The sequence below is a fragment of the Pinus tabuliformis genome, chromosome 9, assembly GCF_031772625.1.
Source record: "Pinus tabuliformis cultivar Carrire ecotype Pingquan chromosome 9, CPIR1, whole genome shotgun sequence".
NCBI classification, from domain to species: domain Eukaryota; kingdom Viridiplantae; phylum Streptophyta; class Pinopsida; order Pinales; family Pinaceae; genus Pinus; species Pinus tabuliformis.
This window is the reverse complement of record NC_142307.1, coordinates 1,959,674,190-1,959,696,338: the sequence shown is the minus strand read 5'-3', so window position 1 is coordinate 1,959,696,338 and position 22,149 is coordinate 1,959,674,190. Positions and strand designations below refer to the sequence as shown.

Genomic DNA, 22,149 nt, shown 5'->3' with positions numbered 1-22,149 from the left:
AAAGGGCGCACTCGGCAGCAGCAAAGCACATTCTCAGGTATGTGCGGGGAACAGTCAATTTTGGATTAAGATACACCAAGGGCGATGATATCAAATTGAGTGGATTCGCTGATGCAAATTGCGCAGGAAGTTCAATAGACAGGAAAAGTACCACTGGGTATTGCTTCGGTATTGGATCTAGGATGACCTCCTAGTGCAGTAAGAAGCAGAAGTCTATAGCACTGAGCTCGGTTGAAGCTGAGTATATGGCAACTAGCATAGCAACATATCAAGCCATATGGCTCAGGAAACTGCTTGTAAATTTATTCAGGAAGAGGATGGAAGTGACAAAAATTACTGTGATAATCAAAGTTGTATCAAGCTCTCTGAAAATCCATTGTTTCATGATCGCTCCAAACACATTGATATTCAGTGTCACTTTATCAGGGACTGTGTTCAGCGTGGGGCGATACAATTGGAGTATACTCCCACAGGAAATCAAGTAGCAAATGTACTCACCAAGGCTCTAGGAAGAACAAAGTTTGTTCAATTCCGAGAACAGATGGGTATGTTGGAAAATCCCTTTCAATAGCATGATGCAGCATTTGAGAGGGAGCTGGAGTACAGATGCAACAATGGCAGTGGCAGTGTCATGGGCAAAAGTAGAGTAGCAGGAGCAACACAGTATTGGTGGCAAAAACTATGCAAAAAAGAGATACTTCAGAGAGAGAGCAGCATGCAGTTGGACATTGTTGCTACAGCACATTCCTCGCTAAGAGGGAGTGTTAGCTTTTGGGAGCATCGGATATGCTCTAGTCATGAAAATTGGTGGAGAGGCTAAGGCACATGAGTTCTAAAGAACCCAGAAACCGTTTGGTGAAATTCCACCCATATTGTATTTTATTAAAATAATTAATATTTTTAATGAGGTTCCTAAGTCTAAACTTAGGAAAATTAAAATATTAATGAGTATTAACCAAAATATGGGTGAGAATGTTCTAGAAGACGGATCAAGTCAAGTTTTAATCTTAGTTTTTTATTAGAGACTTAATCTCAGTGGTTGAAGTCTCAACGAGAAAAGTATAAGGAGGCTTGGGGTTCATTTGAAGACACACAAAGGGTTGATTAGTCAGTTCAATATTCCTAGGGCAGGGTTGGCTAAGGAATTTGAACAAGTGATCAAGCAGTGAGGATCAAAGGCAGTACTGGAAGGATGTGATTTCCAGTTCCAATGAATATACTTTAGAGAAGACAGTGACGGATCAGAGAGGCAAAGTAACGCCAAGGAGGGACAGCGCAGCAACTGGAGGAGGTTGACGCATAACTGCTGAGGGATAGCAGAGATCAGTGTCAGGAATCATTGTTGGTGATTGACAGATGAAATCTCGATTTCTCAACAACAGACGCAACAGCAGCAAGGGTGATGCAGTCAGAGGGAGTCTCCACGCATTGACTGCATAAGCTCATGCAGAGACTCTGCAGTGGGTCATCCAGGAGCTGGGGTCAGTACAAAATCTCATGATTCAGTGCGAAAAAATTCTCACTATTTTTCTATCAGTTATCTTCTCTGAATGGATTGCATTTCTCTGGGGCATCCAGATTGTATTCAGAAATTTACTGCCAATAATAGAAACCCTTAGATTTGCTGCATCGGTTTTCCCGCATTGAGTTTTTCCGGGGACTATTGTCCAAAAACAAGTGTGTCAATGTGATTGATCATGTGCTGGTGTTTCTCTTGCTTTTCTAAGTTCATAATTTGTGAAGTCTGTAGCTGAATTTATTTTGATATTCACTGAAGCATTAGTAAATAACTTATTATTGTAAATAAGTAGGAGAAATAAATCAATCACTGCAGCATATTTTTTTCACACTTGAGGGTCATTTGGAAAATACACAGAGAGATTGAGGAAATCGATTTTTTAAAGTGAGAAGTTCTCAGGAGGGAAAATCGATTGAAGAGATCTCTTGCAGTTGAGGGGCAAGAATAACAGCTTCCGGAGAGAGAGATTCTCAGTCGGAGATACATTAGCAGAGAGAGGCAGAGTGATCAAGTAACCTTGATGTAGAGGCTGACGCAGGGCCAGAAGTGCCACGTAGAAGCAGCACAGAGGGAGAGAGAGAAAGTCGAAGTTCAGAGCAAAGGATCAGTTTCAGCAGCCAGAAGCCAGGGTGTGAGACCAGGAGGCTGAGAGCAGTGACTCTGGGCTACTAATTGATTCCCCAGTTGGGTGATGTTGTGCCTGAGAGGGTTGATGCTGGGACAACGTAGAGGCATTGCAGTGATAGCGCAGAGCCTGCCAGCGGCACCTCATCCAGCAGCCAGAACAGCGAGGACGTTTTCTCAGTGATTGTGTGAGGCAAACTCACAAAGCTCCTACTAGTATTTCTCTTTGTAACTAAATAGCCCTGTCAGGTATTCAGTGATGTATTCAGAATTTTTTACTGCTTAATAATAACAAACCCTCAAAGCTGCTGCACCAGTTTTCCTGCATTGGGTTTTTCCGAGGACTTTTGTCCAAAAATAACTGTGTCCTATGCATTTCTATTTTCCTTGCTCAGTTTCTATGTTTCATAATCATCATATTTAATTGGTGTAGGTTGCTTCAGTAATTTACTTCAATGTTTCAAGAAGAAATCTAAAATAAGCTTGTAATGTAATTTACAATCTAGGTGAAGTAGATTCAGTTGGTTGTAGTAGGATTCCTGAGATTGTTAGATCTAGGAATTTTCACATAGTATCAGAGCAGTTGATTTGAAACATGGAAGAGAAGATCTAGCACTAAAGCAAGGGCCAACTTGCTGCAGCAAGCAACAATTCGAATCCCCTAAGGGATTGCGCAGTTCTAGCCAGGAGGGCTATATTTTCGTGGGTGTCTCTCTCTGAGTGAGTCGACAGAGAGGTAAGACTGCTAGATCAAAAACTTGCCAAGGTAGAAGGAGCTATGCAGAGCCACGCAGAGCTAGAGGAATGCAGTTTTCTGCAAGCTGAGTGTTGGGCAGAAAATCCATCAAAAGGAAGAAGCAGATCGCATAGTGAGGGAATACTTCCTCAGTGATTTCTTGCCGAGGAAATTAGTATTTCTCATTTGTTGAGCAGCAGAGGAGTAGCAGCTTACCAGCTCCAACAAGGAGTGCATAAGCTAGCCTAGGAGCTATGCAGTAGGGAGAAAGAGGGACTCGTTCGACATTTTTTTCAGAGGATATGGAAACCAGTGGCTTGAGGGATCAGGACAGGTTGGGCAGGGCTTCTAACTATGTCATCTGGAAGGCTAGAATGTCTTTCCTTCTAGATGAGCATGCCCTCAAGACATATGTTGATAGTGTGGTAGTTGTCCCTGCGGATGCAGATCCACTGAAAAAGTACAGAGCTGAGATGGCTAAGGCGAAAAGGATGATCCTTGATGGAGTTAAGGATCACGTGGTGTGCCACGTTGCTAGCAAAGGAACTGCTCAGGAGATGTGGGATGCTTGGGCACATGTATTCCAAAGAACCTAGAAAGCGTTTTGGGAAATTCCACCCAGAAGTGATTTTAATAAAAAATAATATTTTTAATGGGGTTCCTAAGTCTAAACTTAGGTAAATTAAAATATTAATGGGTATTAATCTAATCAGGGGTGAAACTTCTAGAAAAAGACAGGATCAAGCCAAAACAATCTAAGCCTTTGATTATGATATAATCTAGGCCGTTGGTTGTCCAACAGAAAGATATAAGAAGGGGCTTGAAGGTCATTTGAAAAATACACAGAGAGATTGAGGATCACGTGGTGTGCCACGTTGCTAGCAAAGGAACTGCTAAGGAGATGTGGGATGCCTTGGCCACATTGTATCAGGGATCTTCCGAGCAGCAGAATATGTACTTAAAGCAGAAGTTGAGATCTGCTCAGATGCAGAAGGGAGAACATGTGGATCCATTCCTCACGAAATTGAAGGAGACCCATGATGAGATGTCAGTTGTGGGGCATACACCTCAAGATTTGAAGTTAGTGAGACTAGCTCTAAATTTCATCTCGGATGAATGGAAATTCTTTGTCCAGAGTATCCTAGGCAGAGCAGCATTGCCAAATTGGGACGAGATGTGGGCAGCTTCGAAACAAGAAGAGTTGAGGAGAGACCTACTCAAGTTCAAACTTGACGGGAGCAGCAGCAACAGTGGGTCGAAGCCCAAAGTAAAGGAGGAGGATAACACAACCCTTGCATTGAAGGGACAGCAGCGGCAACAGAGACCTAAGAAGGACATCTCCAAGGTGAAGTGCTTCGGATGTGGTGAGATGGGCCACTGTGCATCCTAGTGTCCTTTGAAGAAAAAGGACAAGGATGAGAAGCATGATCCTAAGGTTGTAGCAGCAAAAATCAAACATGAGGAGGAGTTCGCCATGAAAACCAAGATACCTCCAGGAGAGACATGGGCTTATATAAAATTGCAGTTCGATAGAGCTACAGATGGGCAGGATCCTTGAGGAGCCCACCTCTTGGATCATCACCTTGCTACGGGAGCCCATGATCAATAGTAGTGGGATGGAGGAGTTTTTAGTTGATGCCATGGAGTGTTGGAGCGACAGATGCAGTAGTTAGCAGCCCCAGAACTTGAGCAGCACAGAGTAGAGAGCCAACAGTGTGTGGAGACACAGTGCAAAGCTTCTGTAGTGGCTTTAGAAGACAGCGTGGGACTAGCAGCAGTCAAGCTTTTAACACCGAGGTGTATCCACTGGATACTTGTCCAGTTTTGGGTGTTTTCAGTTGCTTCTCTCAGCAACTGAGTTGCAGTACGGATGCAGTGTTAGCAGTGGCAGTGCTAGCAGCATAGTAGATGCAACGTTTGAGAGGGAGTTGCAGTACAAATGTAGCATTGGCAGTGGCAGTGTCAAAGGCAGCAGTACAGTAGCAACAGCAGTACAGTAGTAGCAACAGCAGTACAGTAGTAGCAATAGCGCGGTAGTTGGTGGACAGCATGTCAAACATCAGCAGTGCAAAGGACGATGCTTCAGAGTAAAAGTAGTATGCAGTAACAGTGTATTGCTAGAGCACATTCCTCGCTAAGAGGGACTGTTGATTTGGGGTAGCATCGGATGTGCTCTAAACCTCAAATTTTGCAGGGAGGCTTGGGCACATGTATTCCAAAGAACCCAGAAATCGTTTTGGGCAATTCCACCCAAAAGTGATTTTAATAAAAAATTAATATTTTTGATGGGGTTCCTAAGTCTAAACTTAGGGGACTGCAGGGAAAAAAAAACCTTATCGCGGCTCTGAGGCGATCATGGAGGCGGCTAGGGTTCCGAAACCTGGAAGCTGCTTGGAACCTCGGAAGGGACACGGTTAGCCTGCAAGGTCAGAGGGAAGCAGAACAGCTGCCGGCGCGGGTTCAGGGTTGACTGGCAGTTGGAGGTCAATAAACTGCGACGGTATAGGCCTGAGATAATCCCCATGCGATCTTTTCTCATTTGTTTTTTACACTGTTTGATCCACCGCCCTTATCTCGTTTCCCCCAACAAGAACCGTGAAGGTTTCCGCCATTGACCAGCAACAGCTCCTAGATAACCATGGTTAACCCCGCAGATTTAGTCGATTTGGACCCAGCATTAGAAGACATTTTGTCCATGTGGGGGAAAGACACTACCGCTCAGGCTGTGGAGCATTATTTCGGGGCTTTCGACCTGTCGCGGCTTGGAGGAATAAATCCGAATGATACCCCTCTGTTTCCACTAGTGGACAAGGCGGCGGAAAACGAGGAGCTTCATTCAAGCACCTCAGAAGGTTATAAGCAGAGGGACGGCGTTTCGACTCCCAGAGAAACAACCGAAGAGGGTTTACCCTTGGACCCAAAAGGTAAAAATGCTCTCTCGAGTTTTCAGTTGACAAAGGGTTTTGAAGATTTGCCAATCTTAGGGCTTGCTGCAAGTAACAGTCCCCCAAGGGTCCTTGAGGGGACTACCCCGATAAATAGGGTTTCGTTGCCAAGGGTATACCATACCCCTGTAGGGCAGATCGCACAGGGTTCCGGAGAGCAACATGGTGAGGTGCGGGCAGTTACTGATGGACCGGCTAAGGGAATGCCATCATATAGAAATGGGGAAGCAGTTTTGGCAAACCAAAATCCGACTCAGCCGGAGCTAACATCTACCGGGGGCTTTCAGCAGGCACATACAGAAAAGAACGACAGCCGTAAGGGCAAAGGTATCCAGGTGGAGGACTTAGGATTCAAAGGGGCGAAGAGGAAGTCTCTAAGACCCATTGGAGCTCAGGCGATAGAGGGTAATCTGGTCCTAGGAATGGAGGTCGCTATCGAAGATTCCCTAGCTGTTGCAGAATGCACGCTGGTAGGAAGAGTTCGAGGTAAGAAGTATTCCTCCGAATTCCTACAAGAATGGGGAGAATCTTGTTTTGTTTCAGACAGACCTCTACAGTTTGAAGCACAAGTCCTAGGGAAGGGCTGGTTTAAGCTCGCTTTTGTAGATAAAGCTTCGGCAGAATGGGTTTTCCAGCGCAATTGGCATATTGGGAACATTCCCATTCTGTTAAAGAAATGGACACCCTTGTTCGATGCATACAAGGAGAGAGCAGATGAGTTTCCGGTGTGGATTCGTGTCCCGGGTTTGCCTTCCTTCCTATGGACTGAAGAAGTGTTTAAATCCATTGGAAACCGTCTGGGGAAATATCTGGAGGCGGACATGTCCTTTTTGCACACAAAGGATCGATCGATGGCGCGTATCCTGGCCACCCTTAGGCCGAGCGGAGGCTTAGCAAAGTCAATTAATCTTCAATATAAGGAGTACGTTTTCGAACAGATGTTAGACTATGAATATCTTCCGTTCCGATGCCATCTATGTCATGAGTATGGACATTTGGCCAACGATTGTCCACTGATGCGAAGGAGGCGACACTTTCGGCGGGTCTCAGCGAATAGAAGGAATGCACAAGATCCTGATCAGCTGTCTACGGAGAACGAAATCCCGGAGACGCTCGGAGGAGAGAATATGGAGGCAGAGGAATCTGAGAAAGTTCCAGTGGAGGAAACGGCCCTGAACCAAGAAGGAGAACAGGAAACTGCAAATTTTTCAAAAGAGCATGAGGTGGTACAGGTCAAAGACTCGGCGATCGCGGAGGAGCATGCCAAGACGGTCCCGGCCTTACAAACTCATTGTGAAGACGAAGAAAAGGGTATGTCAAAAACCTTTACTTCTACACTTATTATGCCTGAGCATGTACATGTTTCCCCACATGTTACTTCTCAATACTGTAATGAACATGAATATATTACTATTGAATCCATGGAACTTAATCCCGATGTGATTCAATATGGAAATGTACATGATTTTGAAGAAGATAAGTCTATGGAAAATTCCACTATTCCTCCTTCCATAGACCTCATTGCCGATGCTCTACCAGCTCTAGATATTAATCGTGAAGACCATTGGCCCCCTCTTTCCCTTCCGGTTGACAGATCTCCCTGTCCATATAACCTGAGATCCTTGGGAGGGAAACATAGTGATACTGGGACTGTAGGTGGATTGGGACAAAACGATGTACATAGCTGCCTCAAAAATAAGCGAGGTAGGAAGTCAGATATGTCCAAAGCAAAGATTAAAGCAAAACTTGACGTTGCAGACGGCAAACAATATTCTATTCCGGGGGTCCTTAGAGCAGCCCATCCCCCTGAGAATGTTATTAAATGATTTTGACATCATGGAATTGTAGAGGTTTGGCCAGTAAACCTAAAAAACTGGCTTTAAAAGAATGGATAAACAACTCTAATCTGGATGTAATCTTTCTGCAAGAAACTTTGGGTAAGGCTGTTGAGGTAGAGGCCTTACTAAAAACTATTTTACCTGGATGGTCCTTTACAGCTGTTGACTCTTCTGGTCATTCGGGGGGCATCTCCATTGGAATTAAAGAAGGACGGATTAAAATTATAAACCAATGGGCAATGAAATCTGTTCTGGGATTGGAGGCTCTTTCTCCGGATTTCCCTTTCCCTATCACCTTGGTAAATGTGTATGGGCCCTGTCAGGGCAGGGAATCCTTTTGGGAAAATCTGATGATGAAATCGGTGATGAAGACTCCTTATTTACTCATGGGTGGTGACTTAAATTTCTCCATTGGCAGAGCTGAAGCGTGGGGGCCATCAGCCAGAGAAGATCCTCTTTCTGATTTCTTCCTCAATCTAATATCGGATAACAATCTCTCTGATCCATCTCCGATCAAATTGAAACCTACTTGGAGAAATCGAAGAATAGGTGAGGATCGAATAGCCAAAAGACTTGACCGTTTCCTGATTGCTGAGCCCCTGTTATCAAAAATTCCTGTGATCAAACAGTGGATTGAGGAAAGAGGAAATTCGGACCATTTCCCTGTTTTTCTTGACCTCTCCCTCCCTCCCCCCAAGCCCCCAGCTCCCTTCAAGTTCAATCCTGCTTGGCTCCAAGACCCCTCTTTCTGCACTTTGTTCAATAATACATGGCGACACCCTGTACCAAACTCTGATGGGGATAGGAGTTTCCTGTTCATGGAGAACCTGAAAAAATTGAAGAAAGCCACTATCTCTTGGGCAAAGGAAAAAAAGCTGAAACAAAGCGAGGAGCTGGGAAATATTAGGGAGGAACTGAAGCAGTTGGAAAGTATGGAGGTTGATGGTTACTCCTCCCAGTCAACCAAAGACAGAATCCTCCATTTGGAGAAACAACAAAATAAAATCCTACTGGATAAGGAAGAAGAATGGAGGATAAAAAGCAGGGCTGTCTGGATAAAGTCGGGGGATGAGAATACTAAGTTTTTTCATAACTTTGCTAAAGGTAGGAAAGCTGCAAATACTATATGGCGCCTTAAAAATGAAGAAGGGAGGATGGTCAATTCCTTCCCAGAGCTTTCTGGGCTAGGGAAAAGACACTTTCAGAACATTTTCTCTGATTCTGGGGAGGCTTCGATTGCAGAAGTCATCCAAACGGCTCAAAGCTTTCCTAGGTTCATAGAGGAAGATGAGTCAGAAGAATTGTCCTCCCCGGTCTCAAAGGAGGAGGTGGAAGCAGCTATGAAACTCATGGGCAAAGACAAGAGCCCAGGCCCTGATGGCTGGACTATAGAGTTGTTCCTTCATTTTTTTGAACAATTGGGAACAGAAATAACTGAAGTAGTTGAAGAGTCAAGACAGAAAGGAGAAATCTATAGACCCTTCAATTCAACTTTCATAGCTCTTATTCCAAAAAAGGATGATCCGGATAGTTTCGAAGACTTCAGGCCAATATCCTTGTGTAATTGCATCTATAAGATTATTGCAAAGGTTATTGCTCTCAGAATTGCACCAATTCTATCACAAAACATTTCGATGGAACAATTTGGTTTTCTGGATGGAAGACAAATTCATGAAGCCATCGGGGTTGCCCAGGAGGTTATTCATAGTATACGGATGAAGAATAAGAAGGGTGCTGTGCTCAAAATTGATTTATCTAAAGCATATGACCGGATCAGCTGGCTCTATTTGCGGATGTTGCTTACACATCTCGGCTTCAACTATTCCTTTGTTAGTTGGGTTATGGGGTGCATCACAAATGTCAGTTTTGCTGTTCTGGTTAACGGTGCGGCCTCCTCTTTTTTCAACAGTCAGAGGGGATTAAGGCAGGGGTGCCCATTATCTCCCCTTCTGTTCCTTCTTGTGGCAGAAGGACTAAGTAGACTAATCCATAAAGCCAGAAGGACGGGTAAGGTAAAAGGTATAGAGGTAGCAATCAATCTCTTCATCACACACCTCCTCTTTGTTGATGATATTTTGATTTTCACTAATGGCTCCGCTGATGAACTGAAGGAATTAAAATGTATATTTGATCTCTTCCTTAAAGCCACTGGAATGCAGATTAATTCAGGGAAGTCTCAAGCTTGTGTTGCAGCGTTTGAAAGAAGGGAAAGGAACAGTCTGGCTAATTTATTCCCCTTCCCTATACAGCCTTTGGATACTCCTTTCAAATACTTGGGCTTTTGGCTAAAGCCTGTAGGCTATAAAAATGAGGATTGGAACTGGCTCATAGCCAAAATTGAAGCTAGAATATCACATTGGAGCTTCAGGTGGCTTTCCAGAGCTGGGAGGCTGACTCTTATAAAATCTGTTCTCCTAGCTATTCCGGTATATTGGGCAGCCCTGACTTGGATCCCCAAAGGAGTGATGGAGAAAATCAGGAAAATATGTAGCAGATTTCTTTGGGCCGGCACTAAGGAATCTTCTGTTCTGCCTTGGGTATCTTGGGACAAAGTGGCCAGACCAAAAGAATGGGGTGGATGGGGCATTAAAAGACTCCCAGAATTCAGTCTCTCTTTAGCTGCAAAATCGGGATGGAGGCTAATATCCATGGAAAATTTATGGACAAAAGTGGTGAAAAGGAAATACATCGACCCTATTCCCCTGGAAGATTGGATCCGGAGTCAAAACAAGAAGAAAAAAAACGTTTCTGCCATTTGGAAGGCCACGGTGGAAGCTTTCTTCGTGATCGAACAAGGTTTAGCTTGGAAAGTCGGTGACGGTAGACAAATCAGGATTGGCAGAGACCCTTGGGTAGGATGCAATGAAGATTATGCCCTCTCACCTGGACTCCTCAGACATCTGGATAACAAAGGTATTACATCTCTAAATCAAGTGGAGAAGGTGGGACAAGCTACAATCTGGGGTCAGGCCTGGAAGGATGATGTCGAGATGGGAATCAATATCAGGTGGAAGGCTGAATGGGAGGTCTTTATAAAAGAACTTCAACGTTCTAATGTCAGGATAAAAGAAGAACCTGATTGCCTGTTGTGGGCCCAGAGCAAAAATGGGGATTACTCGCCTAAAGATGGATACCTTTTCTTGATGGGAAAAAAAGGCTGGGGCATCCCGGAGTGGTGGGCCAAAAATTTGTGGAAACTCAAAAGCCCAGCCAAGGCCAGACTGTTTCTTTGGTGTATCTTAAAAAGGAAGATCCCAACTTGGGAAATTCTACAGTCAAGATTCTTTGTTGGGCCTGGTAGATGCCCACTGTGCAAGTCGGATGAAGAATCCATAAACCACCTCTTCATATCTTGTGCTATCTCTAGACAGATTTGGGAGGAAGCTACTGCGCTGCTTAAGGTAAATGCTAGATGGGGCCTCGATTCTTTGGAGTCAGCTTGGAGAAATTGGTGGCAAGAATTCCCTGATGGAAACCTGAGAAACTTGCCACTCATATACTGCTGGGGAATATGGCTTGCCAGGAATAAAAGCACTTTTCAAGACAAGGATACTCCTTCTTTCGTCACTGCCACTAACATTGCGGCCATTTATTCTGCATTACCACCTCCTGAACAAAAAGAACAAAAACAAAAGCAAAAACCAATCACCATACAAGAAGGCATTCCTTGGGGTTTTTTTGATGGAGCCTCACAAAATAACAGGGCAGGAGCTGGCTTGTACTTTCATATCGATCCTGATCATTCATTAAAAGCTTCTGTTGGGCTGGGCTATGGCACTAATAACTTTGCGGAATTATCAGCTCTTCGTTACCTTCTATGTTGCCTTCTTCACAGAAACATAAACAAGATACAGATCTTTGGGGACTCCCTCAATGTCATTAATTGGGTCAATGGAAAAGCATCTTGTCATAATCAGATATTGAAAACTCTTGTGGAAGAAATTTTATTATTAAAGGCATCTTTTAACACTTTTTCTATTTGCCACATTTACAGGGACAAGAATGAAGAAGCAGACCAGCTATCTAAAGCTGGTGTACAACAGGATATGGGCAACTGGGTCATAGAAGAGTTCAGACAGGGGCATACAGTCAGATCAAATATGCCTCCCTATGCACAGTCTCTATGATTTGGCCGTCCAGCTTCTTTTTGAAAACAGTTTTTGCAGCGGCACTATATAATATATATGTTTTTTCCTTGTATTTTCCAGCTCTGTTTTTTTCTTAGAGACCATGATTTTCAGTAGCAGTTTTATATGTACACAGCAAACAGTTTATGTCCTTGATATCCGTTTTGGAACTGCCCTCGGGCTTTGAGACATTTTTGTTTTTTGTTATGGGGGGTTGTTTTCCTGCTTATAAAAGGAGGCCCCAGTATTTTTTGGTTTCACATTAACGATACATAGTTGATATAGCACCTTCATTTTTGGGAGGTTGATTGTAAAGGTTCTGTGTCCTACAGAACAACAGAACAGCTCCTTAATTGTTGAGCAGAACAGCAGAACAGCTCCTTAAATGTTGAGCAGAGCAGCAGTCTTATGAGCCAAAGATGGTGGAATATGTTTCAATAGCTTGTAAAACTTTTTATTGCCTTAATAAAAAGTTGTGATTTTTTCCCCGGAAAAAAAAAGTCTAAACTTAGGTAAATTAAAATATTAATGGGTATTAATCTAATTAGGGGTGAAACTTCTAAAAAAAGGCATGGATCAAGCCAAAACAATCTAAGCCTTTGATTATAATATAATCTAGGTTGTTGGTTGTCCAACAGAAAGATACAAGAAGGGGCTTGAAGGTCATTTGAAAAATACACAGAGAGATTGAGGAAATTGATATTCTGAAGTGAGAAGTTCTCAGGAGGAAATATCGATTGAGGAGATTTCTTGCAGTTGAGGGGCAGGGATAGTAGCTTCCGAAGAGATAGTAGCTTTCGGAGAGAGAGATTCTCAGCCAGAGATACATCAACAGAGAGAGGCAGAGAGTGATCCATTAGTCTTGACGCAGGGCCAGAAGGGCCACGCAGAAGCAGCGCAGAGGGAGAGAGAGAAAGTCGAAATTCAGAGCAGAGGATCAGTTTCAGTAGCCGGAAGTCGGGATGTCAGACATGGAGGTTAAGAGCAATGACTCTGGGCTACTCATCAATTCTCCAGTTGGGTGATGCTGTGCCTGAGAGGGTTGACACTGGGATAGCGTAGAGGCAGCGTAGTGATAGCAAAGAGACTACCAGGGGCACCTCATCCAGCAGCCGGAACAACCGGGACTTTTTCTCAGTGATTGTGTGAGGTAAACTCACAAATCTTCTACTAGTATTTCTCTCTGTAACTGAATAACCCTGTGAGGTATTCATGTTGAAGAAAATGTAACTAGGTTCGGTCTTCATAAATGTACTTTTGATATTTGTATTTATTCAAGAAAAGAAATAATATTTTTATAATATAAGTCAATGAGTTTCTTGCTCATTGAAATAGGTCTAACACTATTTAAATTGATATAGGTGAGTCAAATAGTCAAAAGAATAAGTTAAAAACCTTAAGGGCATGTTATACCTTGCATGTATATGTATTATGGTCAAGAGAATACCTCCAAGCGAAATCACAAGCATCCTCCATGCAACGACATCCCTAGGGAAAGAAATCTGAAGCATAAGAGCAGTCCTCAAGTCGGCCTTCAAACAAGTTATCTAGTCGGCCTCAAGTTGGCCTTCAAACAAGTTATCTAGTCGGCCTAAAAGAAGGAGCAAACACCTATATATAAGGGTCATACTCCACTCCAATACGACGCATTCATAGCTCTGAAATTAGCGCAGAAAACGAGGAAGAAGAAGGGTGATCAAGTGACAAGAAAGGGAGCTTCTAGTGCAGCGTACAAGGAAGCAATGTTGCACGAAGCGGGAGCGAAGCGGAAGCGGAAGCGTCATTTTCCAAAAATCTAGGAAGCGAAGCGTCCGCGGAAGCGTCTGCTATATATATATATATTTTTTTATATTTTTTTGCATTTATACTCAAAACAAACATCCCAAATACCAAATTAATTGTAGAAGACATGAAAACATGCATATTTTTGCATAAATCAAGATAGATATGGCATCCATGATTCCATTGTAGTTACTAGTATGTACAACAATCATCTATATTCTAGCTATTACAAACATACATCAAATTTTTAAGCATATTATAAAACATAAAACATTTAAGCATATTATAAAACATAAAACATAGAGCATATTATGATTTATCTAGCAAGTGAGCAACTGTCAACATTTGTCATGTCCAAAATTCAAATAATAATGTTTACAAAATATGTCACTTGGTCACCGCCAAGCCAAAAAGGTTCAAAATTCAAATTCACAAGTCTACAAGTCTAATGAGTAATCTATGACAAAAAGTAGTAGATTGTGAATATATCTACTAATCTCTCCTCCTTCCACCACGAATAGAACGTGGTGGCAATGAAGAAGATGGTGCCTCTGGAAGTCGTGGCACTGAAACTGATGAATAAGAACCCCCTGCTGTTGGTGTTGAACCATGGAACCTAGGAACCAAGGGACCAGATGAGGGAGCATCTGCTATATTTATATTTTTTTTTGCTTTCATTTGTCACCCTAACCCAAGGTGGACCCACCCCCAACAAGCAAACTCACCTAAAATTTAAAAAAAAATTGAAAAAAAAACGATTTTCTAAATGCTTTTCCAGAAGCTTTTCTGGAAGCGTTTCGGAAGCGTCTGGGAAGCGTCTGGGAAGCGTCTGGGAAGCGCCAGCGCTTCCAAATTTCCAGGAAGCGTCTAAAAATTTCGGAAGCGCGCTTCGCCATTTTCGGAAGCGCGCTTCCAGGGGCGCTTCCTGGGCGCTTCCGTATGGGGCGCGCTTCGGGCCTAGGATCTGGGGGGGGGGGACGCTTCCTGCAACATTGCAAGGAAGAGTCTAGACCGAAGTTGAAGGGACTATTTTCTAGGGTAGAAAACAGTCACATGTGCGAGAAACAGACCTCTTTCTGCAGTCACAACAGCACTATCATTAGTCATATAATATCATTGGTTGGGCAATCTAAGCAGGCCTATAAGGCCTCTCACTCAAGCATAGGAGCTCTCACAAGCGAAGAAGGAAGAGGTCTACACCACAGAGAAAACAGTCACACGTGTGAAGGTAAAGAGGCTGTCCCTGCTGTCATAACAGCCCTCCCATTACAGTATTACAAGTTCATTGATTGGTGATGACAAGAAAGGAATCATCATATGAAAAGGGTCTCATCAAATGCATCTTCTCTAGAGAAAGTACAACAAGGTTACTAACAAATTGAAAGAAGGACGAAGCACTGGAAGGAGGACGAAGTGCCAAGAAACAAAGTGCCAGAAGAAGTGTAGGGGTATAAGGTGCAGAAAGGAGTGAAGACTTGACTTGTGCTTAGAGGATCTCTTTGTCAAGGGTCTAGGGTTTGACATTGATCAATAGAAGCTTCAATAAGAGAAATTCACTAAAGGGTTTTCCTCTCAAGAGAAGAGAGGTTTTGGCCCTGGCAGAGAGCCAACATCTTGTGTTCTTGTTCTTATACTTTGGTAGCAGTTTAATGAAGTACACACATATGCACTAATAAGAAGAAGAAGAAGAATAAGCTAATAAGGAAAAGTAAAAATACTTCACAATGTTATCAAGTAATGAAGAATCACACTACACTAATTTGCCAAGATTCTTCAACATAGTATCAAAGCTAAGGTGACACATCAAGGAAAGGGCAACTCAAGAACACTCATCAAGGAGAAGCATATACAAAGTTGAAGCATCAAGCCTAGACGTCTCAATCACTTCAAGGACAAGAATGGTATACAATCCATCATTCATCAAAAAGGTCTACAAAGCTAGAAGAAGAGCCTTACATAAAGGCAACTACAAAGAAGAGCAAATTGAAGTAGGACCTACATCAAGCTACACGTCTTCAAGCAAATCTCATCATCAAGCAAGTCCACTTGGAGAAGGCAACTTGAAGAACATGAAAGTCCAAGGAAGGCAAGCCATCAAGTCTTCAAGAGGGAGTGTTGAAGGAAATGTAACTAAGTTTGGTCTTCATAAATGTACTTTTGATATTTGTATTTATTCAAGAAAAGAAATATTATTTTTATAATATAAGTCAATGAGTTTCTTGCTTGTTGAAATAGGTCTAGCACTATTAAAAGTGCTATAGGTGAGTCAAATAGTCAAAAGAATAAGTTGAAAACCTTAAGGGCATATTATACCTTGCATGTATATCTATTATGGTCAAGAGAATACCTCCAAGCAAAGTCACAAGCATCCTCCAAGCAACAACATCCCTGGAAATAGAAATCCGAAGCATAAGAGCAGTCCTCAAGTCGGCCTTCAAACAAGTTATCTAGTCGGCCTAAAAGAAGGAGCAAACACCTATATATAAGGGTCATACTCCACTCCAATACAATGCATTCATAGCTCTGAAATTGGTGCAAACAAAGAGGAAGAAAAAGGGTGATCAAGTGACAAGAAAGGGAGCCTCTAGTGCAGCGTACAAGGAAGAGTCTAGACTGAAGTTGAAGGGACTGTTTTCTAGGGTAGAAAACAGTCACACGTGCAAGAAACAGGCCTCTTTCTGCAGTCACAACAGCACTATCCTTACAGTCACATAATATAATTGGTTGGGCAATCTAAGCAGGCCTATAAGGCCTCTCACTCAAGCATAGAAGGAGCTCTCACAAGCGAAGAAGGAAGAGGTCTACACCACAGAGAAAACCGTCACACGTGTGAAAGTAAAGAGGCTGTCCCTGCTGTCATAACAGCCATCCCATTACAGTCTTACAAGTTCATTGATTGGTGAAGACAAGAAAGGAATCATCATATGAAAAGGGTCTCATCAAAGGCATCTTCTCTAGAGCAAGTACAACAAGGTTACTAACAAATTGAAAGAAGAACGAAGTGCCGGAAGGAGGACGAAGTGTCGGGAAACAAAATGCCAGAAGAAGTGTCGGGGTATAAGGTGCATAAAGGAGTGAAGACTTCACTTGTGCTTGGAGGATCTCTTTGTCAGGGGTCTAGGGTTTGGCATTGATCAATAGAAGCTTCAATAAGAGAAATTCACTAAAGGTTTTTCCTCTCAAGAGGAGAGGTCTTGGCCCTGGCAGAGAGCCAACATCTTGTGTTCTTGTTCTTATGTTTTGATAGCAGTTTGATGAAGTACACACATATGCACTAATAAGAAGAAGAAGAAGAAGAATAAGCTAATAAGGAAAAGTAAAAATACTCCACAAATTGTTATCAAGTAATGAAGAATCACACTACACTAATTTGCCCTAGATTCTTCAACAATTCTGTGATGTGTTCAGAATTTGCTACTGCTTAATAATAACAAACCCTCAGAGTTGTTGCACTGGTTTTCCCACATTGCATTTTTTCGGGGACTTTTGTCCAAAAATAACTGTGTCCTATGTGTTTCTATTTTCCTTGCTCAGTTTCTATGTTTCAAAATCATATTTAATTGGTGTGGGCTGCTTCAGTAATTTACTTTAATGTTTCAAGAAGAAATATGAAATAAGTTTGTAATGTAATTTACAATCTAGGTGAAGTAGATTCAATTGGTTGCAGTAGGATTCCTTAGATTGTTAGATCTAGGAATTTTCATATTGGGTAGGTCGAAGTTCCAGAAGAATCTATTGGGCAAGTCGAAATTACAGAAGTTGTTGGAATCAAGGTTTGACTTGTTCTTGGAGGGTCTTGGTCAAGGGTCATAGGTTTTGGAAACTGTCAATTAAAGTTCTATAAGAAGAGAAGAATCAGGAGGGGCCGCAGGACCACACAACCAAAATTAGGGTTTCCCATGTCGTGCCACTCCTAAATCTAGTAGCCAATAGCGGAGATCCCACAGGACTAAGATACATGATTAACCCCCAAGTTGGAACAAGAGAACAAGAGTACAGTCCAAGTCCATTCTTTCCGCCAAATCGGCCCAATAATCCATGTCCAAATGTGCCCAAAAAAAACAAGAATAAACACCCAATTACATAATGAAAAGTCATACCTTTGGGGTTGGAAGGCCCACCTTCAAACATACGATCATAACAGATGAGCGAGGGCACACAATTGCTGGCTCAGGGGGTGGAGAATTGTGTCACATCGATCTATCTAGTGGCTATAAGGGGCTGCTGGCTGTCGGCTGAAGACAAATCTAGGAGAAAATTTCTCCTATAGAGGTCACCCACTGGTGGTGGGTAACATGGTTGATGGTCTCTTTGTACTCAAGTAGTTTTTTCTTGCAATTAGATTGTTGAGGTTCCAAATCATAATTTAAATATGTTTTATGTGCTATTCTTGATGCTATTTGTGTCTTTGATTTCAAGGTCTTCATTTATTTCCCAATAAAAAAAAGGAAAGTATATTTATGTCCACAAATGACCAAATTAGGCCAATGAAACTCAAAAGTAAGTCAATTGACAATGTTAACATGGAGTGCCTAGCACACAAAAATATAATGCTAAAAAAACAAGGGGAAAGACATAATGCAAAAATAGGGCATATCCACACAAGTCAAACACCTTTAGAAAGAGAACCACACACAGATCAATGATTAGATTACCATATAGATCATTGGTTGCTTCCCTTGTATGCATTCATCAAAAAAGCTATGGAGCTGGTGTAGGCCTAGGCTGAATAGACTTATCTAGTGGACAAGGTGGCACAAATGAGGCACTAATTTCATCCTCATTGTCATTATCTAAAGAAGGCAATTGAACCAAAATATAGACATGAGGATTAGAACAAGAAAATGCCCATATAGGAGTAAAAGGAGATGACACCTGCACCAAAAATAGCTTGCATGCTGAAGATGGCATAGACGTTGAGTCAGGCAACTAGATCAAGAGACCTTCATCAAACTTAACATCTATTATGCCACTACAGAGTGGTATGTAGCTCAACAAGCTTGCAGCTATAGTAGTGACAGGTTCAGGAGACTTTTTTTCTATATTTTGTGCCTAGAATGGCCTTAGCTGAAAGATTTCATCCTATGCATGCCACCATATCGCTCCCAAAATTTTCAATCTGTTCTATTACTTGTGGTTTCTAAATCCTATTTAGAAGACTACAATTTTAAGCATGTCACAGTTAAAATCCCACTATTTAGTTTAGCACATTCTCCAATATATGGGGCCCTGATGTCAAGAAAGTAGGCATAATGTAAGACTTTACTTTTTAATAAAGAAAAGACGTTGCGGATTAATGAATCACAAATAGATATTGATATCAAATGGTGATATACTATGTCCAAAAATGCAAACAAAACCAACATGGGATGGCTGTAACTTGAAATTATTAATATTAACTTTGACTTTACTATTGACTTTCAGAACTCAAAGCAATGTCTAAAATGAGCTTGATAAAACCAAATCTCCAATATTACCAACCTTTCTTCCAAGTCCCATATTTCTGGAAACATATGTCGTATCTGTTAACAAATGAACCTCAAATTAAATCACTGCTCACATACAAATCAAAGTACCCATTGAAACATATATCTATTGCTGAAGAATTCTAGTTGTCAATATCTTTTAGAACCTAACGGGAGCTGCAAGCGGAAGAAACGTACATATTAGATTGCATGTCTTGATTTCACTTTTGAAATGAATAATATTCCAGCCAATATTATGGATAAGTAGTTTCATCATCTCCCTAAGTTTCAAATACCTTGCAATAATTAAAATAGATAAAACAAACCACGTGCTGTGCACACTGCACAAAGCATCAATTCTACAACTTGATCCTCTCATTTAAGTGTATTAAGCTTAATAATATAACGATTTCATAATTGATGAATGTTATAACACATAAATGGATGGAAATGTCCGACATATATGGGGCTCCTTAAATTTCCATGGATTGTAGTATTTTAATTCAAGATAAATGCCTTTCAAGCTATGACATTTTGTCCAATCAGTTTGAATTATTTTATAGCCCGTTGATATTTTAGGATTGCTCATGAACAAAATTGAGTGTCTATGTTTGCTTAAAAATTGACCTAGTGAAAAGGGTTACAAGATCACTAGAGCTACTAATAACTTCCTGCTAAAATCCAAGATTGATCTTGCTAGCACCCAGATTGGATATCTCCAATATCCAATTGGAGTGCTTATCAGAGTTAATTTGTGGGTACATTATGTTGAAAAATGTAACTAGGTTCGGTCTTCATAATTATCATTGTACTTGTATCAATATGTAATTCATGTAAAAGCAAAAAGAAGAAAAATAAATTTTGTTATTATTATTTCATTAGTCAAGCATGTTCTTCATGTTTCTAGGGTTTATTGAGTCAAAAGAAAATTTGTCACAAGTCAAAGTCCCATTGGACTATTTGTAAGAAAAAAAAAATTGAGTCAAAAGAGTCAATCTATCACCACAAGACCAAGTCAGCCCGGCCTGGACAAGTCGGCCTAGAAAAGGCACCTATTTGACCTCCTAGACAACTATAAATTGAAGAGACTTTGACCTCATTTGATCACTCACTGACCACTTCGATTTCCATGCCAAGAAAACAAGAATTTCAGCAAGAAAGTCAAGGGGAGAGAGAGCAAAGTCTAAGTTGAAAGAAATTTTTTGTGTCTGCCCTAATTTCTGTTCACACCTGCGAGTTTTTGAGGCACCTTCTGTGGTATTGCAGGGCCAAAATTTCAGGGGCCGATATTTCAGGAGATGAGCAGACTTCTGAGATTTGACCTGGTTTGACTTCTGTTGACTATGGTGTGAAAATTCCTAATCCTCAAGGAACCCCTACTGCAACAAATCTGAATCTACTTCACCTACGTGATTTTAATTACATTCATCAAGTTATTCTTCTGAAAACTGAAGCAAATTACTTCTATAGCCTACACTACTTAAATTTGATTTGCATGAAACAAGGAAACTGAGCAAAGAACAAGATACATAGGATACAATTATTTTTGGACAAAATAGTCCCCGGAAAAACCCAATATGGGAAAACCGGTGCAACAGCTCTGAGGGTTTTATTATTATGCAGTAGCAAAATCTGAATACATCACTGAATACCTCACAGGGTTATTCAGTTACAGAGATAAATATTGGCAGAAGCTTTGTGAGTTTACCTCACACAATCACTGAGGAAAGTCCCGACTGTTCTGGTTACAGATTGAGATGCCCCTGGCATGCACTGCGCTACCTCTACGTTGTCCCAACGTCAACTCTTGCAAGCATTGGTTCAACCAGCTCAGAATTTGATCAGAAGCCCAGAATCTCTTCTCTTAGCCTCCTGGTCTCACACCCTGGTTTTTGGCTGCTGAAACTGACCCTTGCTTTGATTTTCGACTTCCTCTCTCTACCTCTACGTTACTTCTGCGTGGCCCTTCTGGCCCAACGTCAGCCTTTACGTCAAGGCCTCTAGATCACTTAATTCCTCTCTCTATTGATGTATCTCCGGCGAGAATCTCTCTCTCCGGAAGCTGCTATCCCTGCCCTTCAACTGCAATATCTCCCCAATTGACTTTCCTCCTGAGAACTTCTCAACTCAGAAAATTGATTTCTTCAATCTCTCTGTGTGTTTCTAAGTGAACCCCAAGCTTCCTTTTTATACCCGTTGAGACTTCAACGGCCGAGATTAAATCTCTAATCAATGGCAAAGATTAAAACATGACTTGATCCGCCTTCCAGACCATTCTCACCCATATTTTGATTAAGACCCAGTAATATTTTAATTTTCCTAAGTTTAGACTTAGGAACCCCATTGAAAATATTAATTATTTTAATAAAATACAATCTGGATGGAATTTCACCAAATGGTTTCTGGGTTCTTTAGAACTCATGTGCCTTAGCCTCTCCACCAATTTTCAAGGCTAGAGCACTTCCGATGCTACCAAAAACTAACACTCCCTCTTAGCGAGGAAAGTTCTCTAGCAACAATGTCCAACTGCATGCTACTCTATCTCTGAAGCACCTTCTTTCCGTACTGTTTCCACCACCAACACTATGTTGTTGTTGCTACTATACTGCTTCCCATGACACTGCCACTGCCACTGCTACATTTGTACTACAGCTCCCTCTTAAATGTTGCATATGCTATGCTCTAGCACTACCACTGTTAACACTGCATTCGTATTGCAACTCAGTTGCTGAGAGAATCAACTGACATTCAAAATTAACTGAACTTAACTGTGTTCAGCATAATACCATGAATGTTGGAATCTGATTGCTCTAGTCCCTGACCCTTTGAATCTTTTGCGCTACTGCTGACTCCTGCACTGTGCCATCTGCATTGCTGCCAACCTTGCCCTGCACTGATCAACTCCTGGTCTCGGGCAACTGCATCTATCTCTCCAAACAATCAACTGCATCATTTGACACTAAGTCCATCTCGTTGTTGCTGAATCTTGGGCTCCCGTAGCAAGGATTTGATCCAAGAGGTGGACTCCTCAAGGATCCTGGCCACATGTAGTCCTCCCTACTACAGCTCAATATCACCCCATCTCTCTCCTGGAGATGCGTGGGCACTCATGG

At 41.8% G+C, this 22,149-nt stretch overlaps 1 protein-coding gene across 1 annotated transcript in view; it reads right to left on the bottom strand.

Moving 5' to 3' along the window:
• Positions 1–22,149, bottom strand: part of HEMG2 (Flavin containing amine oxidoreductase family) — a 525,695-nt gene that overhangs the window by 228,112 nt on the left and 275,434 nt on the right. The window contains exon 10 of the mRNA XM_089438658.1: positions 19,053–19,093. Within this exon, the coding sequence (XP_089294784.1) occupies positions 19,053–19,093 (41 nt within the window). The remainder of the gene's footprint in view (positions 1–19,052; positions 19,094–22,149) is intronic.